Here is a 15,952-nt window from a genome sequence, read left to right on the forward strand (position 1 = left end):
CTATATTTTGCGATTCGGCACTGCGTTAATTTAACGGACAATTGCGCGGTCATGCGACGCTGTACCCAAGTTAAATTTATGTTCTTTTTTCCCCACAAATAGAGCTTTCTTTTGGTGGTATTTGATCACCTGTGCGATTTTTAATTTTTGAAAAAAAGAGCGACAATTTTGAAAAAAAAAAAACAATATTTTTTACATTCTGATATATAACATTCCCAAAAAAAATTAAAAATCAAAATGTTTTAACATTTTAGGCCAATTTGTTTTCTGCTACATATTTTTGGTAAAAAAAAAATCATAATAAGCGTATTTTGATTGGTTTGCGCAAAATTATAGCGTTTACTAACTACAGGAAAGATTTGTCATTTTTATTGTTTTTTTTTACTAGTAATGGCAGCGATCTGCGTTTTTTTTTTTGCGGGAATGCGACATTGCGGAGGACAGATCAGACCCCTTGGGTTTAATGTATGCCTCATGCTTACTGACGTGTGTGGGGGGAGGGGATTGTGTTGTATGCTGAATCCTGTAATCTGTGACTGTCTGTCACAGAGGAGATCCGTCCGCTTTGCTTACACAAGTGGGCAGATTTCCTCACTCGATCCCCGATGATCACCGCCTCTCCTCCCCTGGCCCGACTCCCGATGTGTCTGAATACAGCGGGAGCAAACCTCCGGGGGCATTGTCCATCGACGTAGGTCTACGTCGCTGGACGATAACGAGCCACTTTGCCGCAGTACCAGCTCAGTGAGGGGTCGGCAAGTGGTTAAAGTGATCCCCTGTTGGGAACAGAGAAAAATACCCATTACTTATGAGTATAGGGGCATGTGACTTTCTCCCATTTGACAGTGCTGGTGCTTGGGGATTGGCAACTCAGCCTATTGTGTTTGTAGCTTGAGCTATTAGGCTCTTCAACCAACAGACTTTTTTTTAGCAAGGTCTTTTAGCAGTTTAACTGCTTGCCATCCGGGCCAATTTTATCTCACATACGTGTAAAAATCACATACATGAACATGTTTTTTTGCTAAAAAAATACTTTGGATTCCCTTACATTATATTTTTATTGGAAACAAAGACCCTGGAAAATAAAATGGTGGTTGTTACAAATTTCTGTGTCATATGATATCTGCTCAGCAGTTTTACAAATGCTAATTTTCAGGAAGATATACGTACACCTAAATTAATTTTTGTGCACACAAACACAAGAAGATGTTATGCTGAGAAAATACACTGCTCAAAAAAATTAAATGAACACTTTTCAATCAGAGTATAGCATCAAGTCAATTAAACTCCTGGGATAATAATCTGGTCAGTTAAGTAGCAGAGGGGGTTGTTAATCAGTTTCAGCTGCTTTGGTGTTAATAAAATTAACAACAGGTGCAGTAGATGAGCAACAATAAGACAACCTCCAAAACGGGAAAGGTTTTACAGGTAGAGACCACTGACATTTGTTTTCCCTACTCATCTTTTCTGAATGTTTTCCACTAGTTTTGCATTCTGCTAGGGTCAGTGTCACTACTGGTAGCATGAGGCGATACCTGGACTCTATAAAGGTTGTACAGGCAGTCCATCTCCTCCAGGATGGCACATCAATATTTGCCATTGCCAGAAGTTTTGCTGTGTCCCCCAGCACAGTCTCAAGAGCATGGAGGAGGTTCCTGGAGACAGGAAGTTACTCTAGGAGAGCTGGACAGGGCCGTAGAAGACCATTAGCAGTCTGGTCCTTTGTGCAAGGAGGAACAGGATGAGCACTGCCAGAGCCATACATTATGACCTCCAGCAGGCCACTGGTGTGAATGTTTCTGACCAAACAATCAGAAATAGACTTCATGAGGGTGGTGTGAGGGCCCGACATCCTCTAATGGGCCCTGTGCTCACTGCCCGGCATTGTGGTGCTTGATTGGCATTTGCCCTTGAACACCAGAATTGGCAGGTCTGCCACAGGTGCCCTGTGCTTTTCAAAATGAGAGCAGGTTTACCCTGAGCACATGTGACAGCCGTGAAAGGGTCTGGGGAAGCCGTGGAGAACATTATGCTGCCTGTAACATCGTTCAGCATAACTGGTTTGTTGGTGGGTCAGTGATGGTCTGGGGAGGCTTATCCATGGAGGGACGCACAGACCTCTACTGCCTAGAAAATGAAACCCTGACTGCCATTAGGTATAGGAAAGAAATTCTTGGACTCATTGTCAGACCCTACACTGATGCAGTGGGTCCTGGGTTCCTCCTGTGCATGACAATGCTTGGCCTCATGTGGCGCGAGTATGCAGCCAGCTCCTGGAGGTTGAAGGAATTGATATCATTGAATGGCCCCCATGCTTGTGTGACCTAAATCCAATAGAACACCTCTGGGACATTATGTTTCAGTCCACCTTACGCCGCCAGGTTACACCTCAGTCTGTTCAGGAACTCAGTGATGCCCTGGTCCAAATTTGGGAGGAAATACCCAGGACACCATCTGTTATCTCTTTAGAAGCATGCCCTGACATTGTCAGGCATGCATAAAAGCACATGGAGGCCATACAAACTACTGAGTACCAATTTGAATTGCTGCAATGAAATTTCAGCAAAATTGACTAGCCTGCTGCATCATTTTTTCACTTTGATTTTCGGGGTGTCTTTGAATTTAGCACTCTCTAGGTTGATCATTTTAATTTTCATCCTTTGATTCTAACACAGTGCATATCAGTATAGATATCCAGCATTTTATTTCTCTCCATTGAGATCTGATGTGTTTTCAAAGTGTTCCTTTAATTTTTTTGAGCAGTGCAGATACCTAACACGTTATGCTTTGAAATTGCACACAATCATGGAATGGCAACAAACTGCAGTACATTAAAAGCCTTTACCAGGAGGTCTGGCACTAGAATTATTGCTCTCACTGACATTTGCAGGGATTCCCTCCCATATGTGGTGAAATCCCCATCTACATATGTGTGCAGGATCTACACCCATGTTCACATTTGCACACGAGGAGATAAGGGTGCTTTCATTTTTTTTATTTATTATTATTTATTTTATTCAAATGTACTTTTTTACGCTATCTCTTTAAATAGTTTTTTTCCTTGGATCAACTTTATTCCTTGTGATAACTTGGACAGTGACAGATATTCTTTATGGAGAGATTTGGGGTTTATTAGATCCCAAATCTCTCTTTTGCCATAAAAAGCATCTGATTAAACCACGATTAGTTTGATCAGATTCTTGCATAGCTGGTAATGGCTTTTTTACAAGAATGCTTGGACCAATTTTACAGGAAAGCTCATCGCCGGATGCAAATTTGGTGCCAGGATCATTACTGCAGCTGCAGTCAGAAAGTGGGTAAATTAACTTGTAAAAGGAGCCTAGAGCTTCTTCTACTTGCTGGAATAAATACATATCTATTTGTGTTCAATTAACCTGACTTGAAAGAAGAATCTAATATTTTAGAAATGTATTAAACAAAATACTATACATTTCTTTTACATTATTACATTTTATTTTGGTTTGTGTAGCGTGGAGAAGTTTTAGAACACTTGGTCATGTTTTTATTGCTATTCCTGCCTTCCTGTCATAATGGCCACCACACCTTCCACTTCTTGTATTTTCCTCACAGGCATATAAAAATAAGGAATGTTTTCCTAATATGCTCACAGACAGAAATAAAATCCAGACAGAAATGTTAACTACTGACATAATTTTCTTTGGCTGCAGTTCTATTTTAAAGCTGAATTCCAGAAATTCAGCCACTTTGTAAAAAGTGAAGGCATGCTATGAGTTAAGTCCAAGCAACTGCATAATATCTGCTAAGCGTATCCCTTTTATTTACATTTAACATGTTTATTGCTCTGCCAAGAGACACTCTGGGGATTTGAGAGGAGAGAAACACACAGAGCAGCTATGCCTGCCCCTCTTCTCTGCTGCCCATTCACAGAAGCCTTTGTATTTTGTGAATGTGTTCACATACTACCAAGGCTTTTGTGATTGGGCCTGAGGAGAGAAGGGGAAGGCATAGCAGCTGCAGCGACTCTACTGTTCAAGATACAGAGCTCAAAAGGATCAATGTCACTCTGCCAGAACTGCAGCGATAGCGATAGCTGGCTTCCGGTAGTACTATAGAGCTAAGCCGAGGAGGTGTCATTGCCCATTCAGGTAAAAGTGACAGTGTATTTGTAAAGTGCTCCTCCTGTCCCAAAAACCCTTATACTCATCTTACTAGATCTCCCTCCCTGCTCCTGCTTCCATCACAGCTGGTAATAAAATCTGTGGTGTCAGATGGTGTCAAACAAAAAAGGGATGCCTCTGGCTCTACTGTCAGTGTGACAGAAGTCTCTTCACTTCATCAAAAGCTACAGATAAACAAAGTGCATAGGACAGCTGTCACATGGACAACAGGGCTTCATTGAGTACTCTAGGAGAGTTCATCTCTAAGTGTAGTCTGCAGCAGTGCTGAGTCATCAATGTGATAACTCAGTGCTGCCCTTCATTAACATAATTGTCATTGCTAAAACCTGGCTTCAGAAATACAACTCCCTTCCAGCTGGAAAAATTGGGAGGGTATATGCACGCTATGGACTAATTGGTAAATAATATATATATATTAAAGCTGCTGCCTCCACTACAACAGCTACCTAGGTAGATGTTAAGGTATAATAGAAATTGTAGTGGGTGTGGCACTGCTTGTGATGGGTGTCTATGTCCCTGAATTATGATGTGTGGCCCATAGTATATCCTTCCATTTGATATTGCTCAGAAATCGCTTGCACCAAAAAACAAAAAATAATGTTCGATCTCAAGATCCCTAATATTCATGTGATGTGCCGGTGTCTTCACTCGTGCTCCCCCTTTGCATACTCCACTCACCGGAAAGCTCTCCTCACTAGGGGGTATCCAGCATTCACAGCACCAGTGGCTGTATGTTATTTCCTTTATGTAAATGGATGGCTGTCAATCCTTGTTCTTATGCTCCATTAGCCCCCGCAGTTTCATACCTGGGAGACTGGAGACTGGTGCTCTGGCCAAAATGCCTTTGAAATGTAGCAGTAATACTCAAATACAATGAAGCCAGTTACATAGCAGGATACAACATGTACATGCAGCATACATACTGTGTATAATGGCTACATAGCAGGATAAAGCATGTACGTGTACATACAGCATAAATACTATGTATAATGGAAAAATTGGGAGGGTATATCCACGCTATGGACTAACTGGTGAAAGTGGAGGCAATAACTTTAATATATATATATATATATATATATATATATATATATATTTTTTTTTTTTTTTTTTTTTTCACCTTGAATGCCACAACCCTGGCAAAAGGAGGACACCAGAAGTCTCAAAAGATATAGCCGTGCTTTTGAGCAAATTTTGTGTAAAGCTAAATCCCCGCAAGACTTCACCCTGTATAAATTTGCCCTCACAAAATATTTTTCCTCTTTTTGTGCGGTTAGACAGACTTATTTCTTCAATCTTAGTAATACCTTCTCATTCAGTCCTCGTCATCTCTTTTCTATGTTTAACTTTCTACTTCGTCCCCCACTGCCCCCACCAACTAACTCACTCACTGCCCAGGACATTGCCAGTCATTTGAAGAAAAAAGATGCAATTTGTGATGAAATCTCCACTGTCCCTACTTATCATACCATGTTTTCCACCACACCCAATACTTTCCTCTTGACCCCGTTACTATAGAGGAAGTTGCTAAGCTTTTTCTTGATGCTCACCCAGCCCCCTCTCCCCTAAACCCTGTGTTCTCATAACTACTCTAGTTACCCTCTTGCTCTATAGTATTCTTTCTAACAATTTTAATCTATTTCTCTCTATCAGCATGTTTCTCTTCCCTTTAAACATGCACTAGTCAAACCTTATGCTTGAAAAGCCTCACTGGCCCCAGTCATAACAACTTAAGAACCATCTCCTTGCTCCCATTTACCTCCAAACCTCTAGAACACCTAGGGTATAAAAGTCTGACATGTTACCTCGCTGATAACAATCTTCCTAACTCCACTATGGCTTTTGCCTGCAACACTCCATATAAACTGCCTTACTAGAACCCACTAACAACTTCATAACTGCAAAAAACAATGGCTATTACCCCATATGCAAACAATTAGACCTTTCTGTTGCCTTCTGCTGTACAATTGACCACTTGCTCCTCCCCTTTGGCTTAAATTGTGGTCCTGTTTCCAATGCTTATTATGACTAAATAAAAAAAAACAACATCACAATATCCCTGTAGCAATGCGCATATGCACTCATATATGAATTATCCAAGCACCAGGAAACAGGACACTGAAAAGTATGGACCATTTTCTAAAAAAACGAAATTGTCTGTTTAAGACCATAATACAAAGATGTATTAACCACTTAAGCCCCAGAAGATTTTACCCCCTTCCTGACCAGGGTTTTTTTTGCGATTTCTCACTGCGTGACTTTAACGGACAATTGCGCGGTCGTGCGACGCTGTACCTAAACGAATTTGATGTCCTTTTTTCCCCACAAACAGAGCTTTCTTTTGGTGGTATTTGATCACCTGTGCGATTTTTTGATCATATGCTATAAACAAAAAAAGAGTGTCAATTTTGCAAAAATAATATTTTTCACATTTTTTTATATGAAATTCCCCAAAAAATGTAAAAATCAAAATTTTTTAACATTTTCGGCCAATTTGTTTTATGCTACATATGTTTGGTGGGTTTTTTTTAACGAGTAATGGCGGCGATCTGCGATTTTTTTTGTGGGACTGCGACATTGCGGCGGACAGATCGGACCCTTGACTGACATTTTTGACACTTTTGGGGTTACCTTAGACATTACTGCAGTAATCAGTGCTATACATATGCACTGTTATTGTAAAAATGACACTGGCAGGGAAGGGGTTAACTGTATTGGAGAGGGAGGGGTTAAGTGTGTCCTAGGGGCGTGTTTCTAACTGTGATTGGACATGGCTACTAGTGTAAAAACAGAGATCAACGGTCCTACATAGTAGAACCGTCTGATCTCCATTTTTACACAGGGGAGAATGACAGGCGGCTTGTTTGCATTAGCCGCCAGCCTTTCTCCCTTCCCGGCGAACGATCGCAAGTGACCGGCGGACATCGGGTCCGCCGGTCACACGCACTGACTTGTTAGGGAACGAGCCGGGGCGGGCGCGCGCCTCAGCGGGCGCGCGCTCGCCCGCTATTGGCTCACAAGCGAGTGACAGGCTAGTGACATACCGTTACGTCACTTTGCCTGGCCGGGGCTGACCGTCGTAGTATATGTACTTGCGGCGGTCGGCAAGTGGTTAAATGCAACTACATTTGGGACCTGCACAAATTGTCTTTTTTGCTAAAAAAAAAAACAGGTTGTTTGAGTAACCAATATGGTCAACAGCTGTATTTAAAGCCCCTTACACATGGCCTGCATGCCGCGCATCATTGGCCGGTTCTGTAAAAAAAACATGCGACATTCGGCCCATGGGCATGCAAGTCGGTTCGACAGATGCCGACTGTTTGGCCGGCTTCTGTCGGATATGCATGCTGAAAAACCAGCAGCTAATCGGCTCTCGACCAGAGTGTTCTGTTGAATAGTTAGTACAGTGGCTCCGACCGGAGCTGACAGTTTTTTTTTTTTTTTTTCATTTAACCCACTGGGTTGAACGAAAATAACTCATAGTGTGTACCAGGCTTATGTCTGCATATTTTAAGACACTGCTGATCAAGTTGCCATTATCTAGGGCTTGTGAAGCATATCTTTGTTATGGTGGTTACATTAAGCTTAGGCACACTGGGTCTGCTTAGAAGGTATTGTGCATGTGTGTAGCAGATGCTAATGGTCTGATACAGCTGCCATGAAGGTATTGTGACATTAATAGCTTTGGAGACTCTGGAAAAGTTTTCTGACATGCTAATCACAGTAGTTGAAGCTGCTTTTAGCTTTGTCTTAAAGTGGAACTATAATGATTTTTTATTAATACGGTATATAAATATATATACGCGTGCGTGCGTGCGTGCGTGCGTGCGTGCGTGCGTGCGTGCGTGCGTGCGTGCGTGCGTGCGTGCGTGCGTGCGTGCGTGCGTGCGTGCGTGCGTGCGTGCACACCTTTGGCTTGATAGAAAAGCAGCTTGCTTGTCTATAGAAAAGCCTCAGACTTATGGTAAGAGATTGTGTTACTACTCTGATGGTGTATTTCAGCTTTGTAAAGATCTGTTTTTTTAGCACAGTTATCAGCTGAAATAGCATATTAGAGCTTCGGCCATTATAAATAAGAGAAATATGTAGAGAACGACTATACATTCTCTTTAAGGGCCTGGAAAACCTCTTTACTGTAATAACTGTGGATCTGGGGATGGAATATAATTGGAATATTTATGGAAATAATATAGTAGACATTTTAATGATATGCAGATATAAAATAAATAAAACAGTGTGTTTCTAAAGATCTGAAAAAGTTATATGGTCAAGTAATATTTTTCTTCTTATTTTGTTCATAGCTGCCAATAAGGACAAGCTGGAAAAAAGCACACAACTTAAAATTCTGCAGACAGGAGTTGCAGAGGTACGATTTCATGTTGTATAACTTTCTTACACTCTGCCTGCTATATACAAGAGAGAATAATATACTGCTTTTAAAGTGTGTCTGTTACTCATACTTAATGGAAAACATCTTTTTTCTTTGTTGAACTGAAGAAATAGTAGGCCACTTATTCTGTCCATTGACCAGGGCTCACAGGGACTGTTGCACACGTTATTATATTCTCCAAGGCAGAGAACAAAGGAAGGAAGATACATGACTGACCAGGATGCTCTCCAGGTGGTAAAAATCAACTTAACTTGGAGCACAGGATATTACTCAAAAAGTTTGGAATTTCTGTGATAACCTTTATTGGTTAGCCTAAATTATTAAAGTAGCTGGTGTTCAGGATAACTTATATTCCAAATTATCTGCATTAGTCATTGGTTAACACGGTACAATACTCTACTAAAGCACAATATATAGGAAAACCCGTTTACCTATTTATGTTGTGGGTAAAGACTTGTAAAATCAGAAAGGCATACATATAGTAGATGTTTTATTATATCTAACACCTCAAATAAATTTGACCTTTAGCATTTGGAGACTTTGCTGAGCTCTGCTTGTCTAATTATTTTGTTGCTTAGACTGGGGATCCAGAAAATATTCTTTGTTAATTTGCTAAGAATCATTTTTATCGCTGATGCACAATGTCGGAATTTTTGACATTTGCCCTGCCTGTCATATACTATTGTCTAGTCTTACCTTCCTGAAATGCTTTTTATGTATGGTCTGCGCACTTGTCTACTTTCTTATGCCTGTGTTAGGCTCTGTATAGAGGTTCTATGTGTACCAGTTTTTCTTGACTTTACAAAAACAAGAGAGGGGCAAACCGACCTCGTGCATTACCACTAACAGGGTTTATGAAAATCCAAAAGCAACATACGTTGTACTCACAAGCAAATTATGCACTTTTTGGCTCTGAGGAAGAGGGTCCTCCCTCGAAACACGTCAGCCAAGCCAGACATATGCAGATACCAGCACGTCATCCAGCACCACAGGAGTGTCCTGGTTGTTTTGGAGACAATCGGTTCCATTGTGTTTACATGTGTGCAACCATCATTTGTTTGTGAGTACAATGTATGTTGCTTTCAGATGTTAATAAACCTTTTTAGTGGTAATGGAGGTCAGTGCGCCCCTCTCTTGTTGTTTTTCAGTGAATTTGGATACCCATGGCCCTGAGGGGATGGCAAGACCTAAGGTGGTGCCTACAAAGACCACATAAGATAATTTATCCTTTGTCACATACTACTGGAGCGCAGGAGAATTACTGTTTCTTGACTTTACACCTGTTTGTGAAGAAGCCCCAAATCTCTCATGGCACTAGCTAATCTCCAGATCCCAAGCCACATTCTAGTCCTCACATACATTCAGTTTCACAGTGAATGGTATGGCTGCTTTGAAACTATAGTGGGGCCCAACATACAAAGAGTAACCTTTGCTATGGGAAGATGGAATCTACTTCTCAGCTTCTAGGACAGGAACTGACAGAGTTTTTTAAATTACCAGAATTATCTGCTATAGCACCAGATTCTTACATTGTACTTTACATAGTGTATGAAACCATTTTTAATTAGTTCATGCACCTAATGGAACAACTGAATGCTTCTGCTAGTGTTGAAGAATCATGCATACACCCTGTTTCTCTACATTTGTGTGGGTTTCCTTTAGGTGCCCTGGTTTGTTCTCTGCAAAAAAAAAAAAATGTACTTGGTAGATTAAAGCTCACCTCTAGGCACAATCAAATTTTTATACAAATGGAGTGACCATTTAAGTGTCATTACATTGCTCAAGTAATGCTTCCTTCCTCTTGCAACTACCAGTGTAACTTATCCTCCAGACAGTGAGGGCAAAGCACTACCTGTGGAAGTGACCGGTCACCTCTGCTTGCTCTGTGTGCAGGGTGACCAGTCTTCTCAATGCCCTTTTGTAGTTTCTATTCAGGCTGTGCTGATGTGAAGATCTCAGTACCGCCTACATCTGTGATGTTGCATATTAAAATAAACTCTGCTTGCGCCCACCTAGCTTCACCCAGACCCACATATCTTTGCCCAGCTCCTACTAAAGCCAATCCCTTTCTGCTTATCTCTTCAAATGACACTCACCACTCTAAAGGCTATCCTCCGATTTTTCTCTCTCTCATGCTCAGCGGTCATAACCGTTTTTAGTTGACAGTGCATAAATGTTCACGAAATTTGTCGTCCGATTTTTTTTTTTTTTTGGGACATTTGTTCCTAGACTTCCGGGTCGTCAGCGACTTCAGATCATGCACGGTCTTTCGTATCCGATTTTTCACAGACGTACTGCGTACACATTAAACGAAAATTGGTCGTCTGGGGACAGACAATAACAATTTTGGTGTTTGTCCCTCCGTTTTTTTCGTTGAAAATGTCGGCATCGGCTGCTGAAAGTTGTGTACACACTAGCCGAAAATCGTACGATTTTACCTTGGACGGGAATTTTTGGCAGATTTTCTACTAGTGTGTACCCCACTTAAAGGTCTCTGAAAAGGGCACATAGGAAATGTAGTTCTACAGTGTACCCTATATGCAAAATATGACATGGGAGAGTTGCAGAACCCTCTTTCCAACTTGTACTTTTCTGTCCAGTGACTAAGGTTGTCATTGGCCATCAAAAATGAACATTACACGGCTTATAAACAATGTAGGGAAGAATCTTTGTGCAGTCCACAGTATAGAGATGGCACAAGGGTGAAGAGCAAGAAAAGATTGAACCTGGAGATGAATTTTAACTAGCACTTCACTAAATTAGCTTTAGAGTACAGTAGCGACATTAGACTATGAGTTCCATTGTGGAAAGGAAATTATTTGAACAGGTTTGTGTACATTGTAAACCTCTGTGTGATATGTCAGCATTATATAAATAAGGCAAATCAAGTAAATAAATAATAAAATATATTGCATCCTGTTAATTTGCAAGATTTGTAAAACACATTCTAATCTCTACAGAGCAGTTTCTTATAAAATGTCCACAAATTAGTTTCCAGCCCATCTAAAATTGTTGCAGCCAAAAAAGAAAATATTTCATTCCTCGTTAACACATGAATAAGCAGATACAGTCAGTCTCTAGCAAACAATAACAGGATTATCTTGAGAACTGTCACTTTACTGGAAAACACAGCGCTGCCCAAATTTTCATAAAAACACAACAGTGGATAGAATTCAAGATCAAGAGTGTGAGGGCGAAGGGAAATCTGCATTTGTGGTAATAAATATTCAAATTTGTCTGCTCAGGAGATTGAAATCTAATCAAGGGTCTATTGATGCACTCACTAGCCTGCCTCAGCCTCTCTCCCTTTTTTTTTTTTTAAGCAAGGCGTTTCATCTAAATTGGGTTTGATATGGAAATTTGTCTCTTTCCAAGCCCTTCTGGCCACGAGCATGGTGGGGTACCAGCAGAGGTATCCAGGACATCAGATGCTGCTATTGGTCGCTTCTGTTATAAATGGAATAAAAGCCAAAACAAAAGGAGAAAATCACGAATAGCTACTCGATGGTCAGAACTGCAATTAACTCTTCCAGTGCTTTTTAGGCAAGGAGATGTCGTGATTGTTGTTTTGCCTTTTTTTTAACCTATTTCTTAGCTTAATGAAGTTGTTTAAAAAAAAACAACAAAAAAAACAGAAGTCTTTGCATTAAACTTCAGGCAGATAAATGAAAAATAATAATAATTGAATCTGCTTATATGAATACATTAAAACATTCTTAAAGTGAAACTAAACCGAAAAAATAATTATGAGTAGACAACTTATTTTTTGGCGAAGAGGCATGCTATGTCTCCTCTGTAATAAAACAACGTATACCTCTGCCTGCTCACACTCATCTAAAGAATGTACAAATCAGTGTACATTCCGGGCACACCTCATTGATAGAAGAAATTAACTCCCGTGCACATGTGTGAGAGTTATACCATTCTGGCCTGGCCATTCTACATACTTGAAGACCCTATACTTGGTAGAAGACTGGGTGAAAATGGCAGCGATAGTGAGGGAGCAAAGGTGGTGAGTTTAGTTCCCCTCCAACAGGGGTGGAAAACCTACGGCCCGCGGGCCGTATGCGGCACACTAAATCATTTGGTCCGGCCCCAAGTGCTGCTAAGTCTGTGTCTTTCTCAGTTGAGCTGTCAGAATGGAGCCGATGTTTCCTTTATAGTTCTGTCTCCTTCCTTACAGTCTGAGTGAGTTACAGGCGGAGTGATATCAAATGCACTCCACCTGTGAGGAGACCAATACAGGAAGCATCGTCTCTTTATTTCTCCAGCGCGGCGTCGCTCCTGAGTCTCTAGCCAGCATTTGCCACCAGCAGTACCCACAGCAGTACCAGCCAGCACTACCAGCCTGAGCCAGCAGTATCCACAGCAGTACCAGTCAGCACTGCCAGGCTGAGATAGCAGTACCCACAGCAGTACCAGCCAGCAGTGTACCAGCCTGAGCCAGCAGTACCCACAGCAGTACCAGCCAGCAGTACCAGGCTGAGCCAGAAGTACCAGCCAGCAGTACCCACAGCACAGTGCCAGCCAGCAGTGCCAGCCTGAGCCAGCAGTACCAGCAGAAGTACCAGCCAGCAGTACCAGTCAGAATTACCCACAGCACAGTACCAGCCAGCAGTTCCAGCCTGAGCCAGCAGTACCAGCCAGCAGTACCCACTAGCAGGCCAGCAGTACCAGCCAGCAGCACCCACAAGTACCAGCCAGCACCCACAGCAGTACCAGCCTGAGCCAGCAGTACCCACAGCAGTACCCACCAGCTGCTCTTTTACTTACCACCGCAAAGAGTCGCATGTGCTCCAGACTGACTGACGCAAACCTGGAAAACCAGTTGTGAATAGCAACATCATCAATACTAGCTAACCTCACACACCTCACCAAAGAGAAGCAGTTCCAGCCATCAAATTAGGGGTGAGTTACTTAAATGTTTGACCAAATATAACAGGCTAATTTTTAAGTTGATAATTTTGTACGGCCCTCCGAATGATGTTATATATATATCCAAATGGCCCTTGGCAGAAAAAAGGTTCCCCACCCCTGCCCTCCAAATTCATTTTTGAGTACTCTAATTTCTCTTTATATGAATTTCCTGTGATTCGTTGCATAGAGAGGAAAGTAGATGTGTGAGTGGATCAGGCTGTACAGTACTGCACCATGCTGCCAGTCTAACAGTGGGAGTTTGATGACACAAGGAAAAAAGCAGCATGTACAGGGGTGATCTCATCAAGCAGAAACTGGTTTGGCGACCAAACTATTGCTTATTACTACACTCCAGTCAAATCTGAAAATTAAACTTTGGGATACACAAAGCAATACCCTACCAGCTTTAAGTTCAGGTTCTCATCCGGGCATTGCTAAACTGCTTCGGCCTACCACACTCCCTTTTATAGGTATGGGGTGATCTTAGACCTTGCCTTCTTGTGAAGCTGCAGACCTCTTGCTACCTCTCATGTACAAAATGCCTGACATAAAAACTAGCGATGGAGATTTTCAACAGTCACTAATTCCTTTTTGTAAGTTCCGCGCTATCTGACTCTGGCTGCAGCATCTGCTAGATAGCACTAATCGGTCACCGATTGATTTCACTTGCTGCCTGACATTGCTGCTGAAGGTGACATTGTATATCCTGCTATGCAGTCTGGCAGAAAAGCCTGGATCATAAGACTGGCCAAACAAAATTACAAATCTTTTGGCTTCTAAGTAATTCCATATATACACATTTCAAATATGAATTTAGCTTTTTGCTTGCAGTGCAACTTTAACGTTTAGAGTTAACTTTTACTTGTAATGTTTGCTGTGCATTCTTTCTCTGCTGTACTAAATATATTTCTTTATGTTTTCATTTTTCTCTGCTTTGTTTTTTTTTCCGGTTCCTACCTCATTTTACCATTTTTATAGCTATAATGCGGGTTGATATACTAAAAGAGTAGATATTGTTTTCCTAGCAAAATGAGTATTAGGGAATAGGGTAATGCTATCCTCTCTTCATTATACTATGCTGTATGTACAGCCCTACCCACAGTTTACAGCCCATTTATAAAATGTAGGCCATGTTGTGAAGGCTCCATTGCTCTATGAAGTGCTGTTATTGGAGATGAGTTGGTCATGTGACTTTGGTAGATTACATGACATAATCCATCATAAATCGTAGCGCAAAACTGTGCAAATAAACTAAAAGTTACAAATGTGACAGGTGAAATTTAAATACAAATGATTGCTACAAGCAAGTGCTCAGTGAAAGTCCAAGGGAAAAGTTCCAATGTTGGTCCATATAAAGTGCTGAAGTGCCTCACAACTTCAAATTCATGCAGTGAACTATGCTTATCACCCTCTTGTGCTTGCACTTACCAAAAGATGTGGACCCCGTAGCAGTATTGTATGTGGGCTGTATATGGTAAGTGGGAGGATGTACCTTCTCATGTATCTTGTGGTTTGGCACTCATAAATAGAGAAGAGAGAATCCCAATAGTGTAATATAGCCTTGTTTATTAGCAGCAATTATTATAATTACACTTACAGTGTTGCAGACAAAGTATCGTATTGGGTAAAGCATAAAATAGCAGGACGGTCAATTACTCAGTCCAAGTCCGTACCGCGAGGTGGGCATGGTATGCAAACTTCCGCATGCGTTCCACAGCTTAGCCGGACATGACGTCACTGAGGAACAGGTATCTACATTGACTTGTTTCACCACTCCCACAGGGCGTTATCAAAGATAAAGATTCCTGGTTACTCAGCAAGTTAAATAGCCATGCGCGGAAAACTTTCACATGACCCAAATATAATGTCCATTAGGGTGTACTCGGCTTCATAGTCAACACAGTGGCCTAATTCCTGTCCACATATAGACACGGTCAGCTCCATAATCACCATGTAGGCTCCTATTTAACTACATTTTCTTGTTGCCAATCAGCCGAGGACCCTAATGACATACCACTTATAAGATAAAACATGTTACATTGGAATGTTTGTATTCCAGACATAAAAACCAATAGATGAAGAAAATATATATTGATGATAGTAATATTTTTCAACAGCAGCAATGGTGATTTGGTTTTAGGATTTATTTAGCGTGGGTTTTTTGAGTCTAGGTTACATGACAGGCTCTCCTGCTGGCTTTTTTTTTTACTCTACTCCTATTCAAATCTGCTGTGCGTCAGTGGCTTCGTAGTCTTGAAGTCAGCAGAGCACAGTGGTCATTTGTAAAGTACACTGCTTTTTAAATGTCCTGCTAAGTGTACAAAATGTACAAAATGTATCTGAGTTGTCACTGGTTCTTTATAAGTTTATTGAAAAGCAGACAGAAGGCTTACTATGTTTTCTGTGCAGCTGTCACAAGAGTCCACAGAAAGCTACTAATCTTGCTTAGAGCTCGCTACCTTCTGACTGCAAGTGGTCATTATTATAT

At 41.2% G+C, this 15,952-nt stretch overlaps 1 protein-coding gene across 1 annotated transcript in view; it reads left to right on the forward strand.

Moving 5' to 3' along the window:
* The window catches only part of PTPRN2 (protein tyrosine phosphatase receptor type N2), a 1,352,613-nt gene that overhangs the window by 886,823 nt on the left and 449,838 nt on the right, over positions 1–15,952 (forward strand). Inside the window, exon 12 of the mRNA XM_082258395.1 lies at positions 8,459–8,523. Coding sequence (XP_082114521.1) covers positions 8,459–8,523 — 65 coding nt within the window. The remainder of the gene's footprint in view (positions 1–8,458; positions 8,524–15,952) is intronic.

The sequence above is a fragment of the Pelophylax lessonae genome (genome assembly GCF_965119305.1).
Source record: "Pelophylax lessonae genome assembly, chromosome: 5".
Classification (NCBI taxonomy): Eukaryota; Metazoa; Chordata; class Amphibia; order Anura; family Ranidae; genus Pelophylax; species Pelophylax lessonae.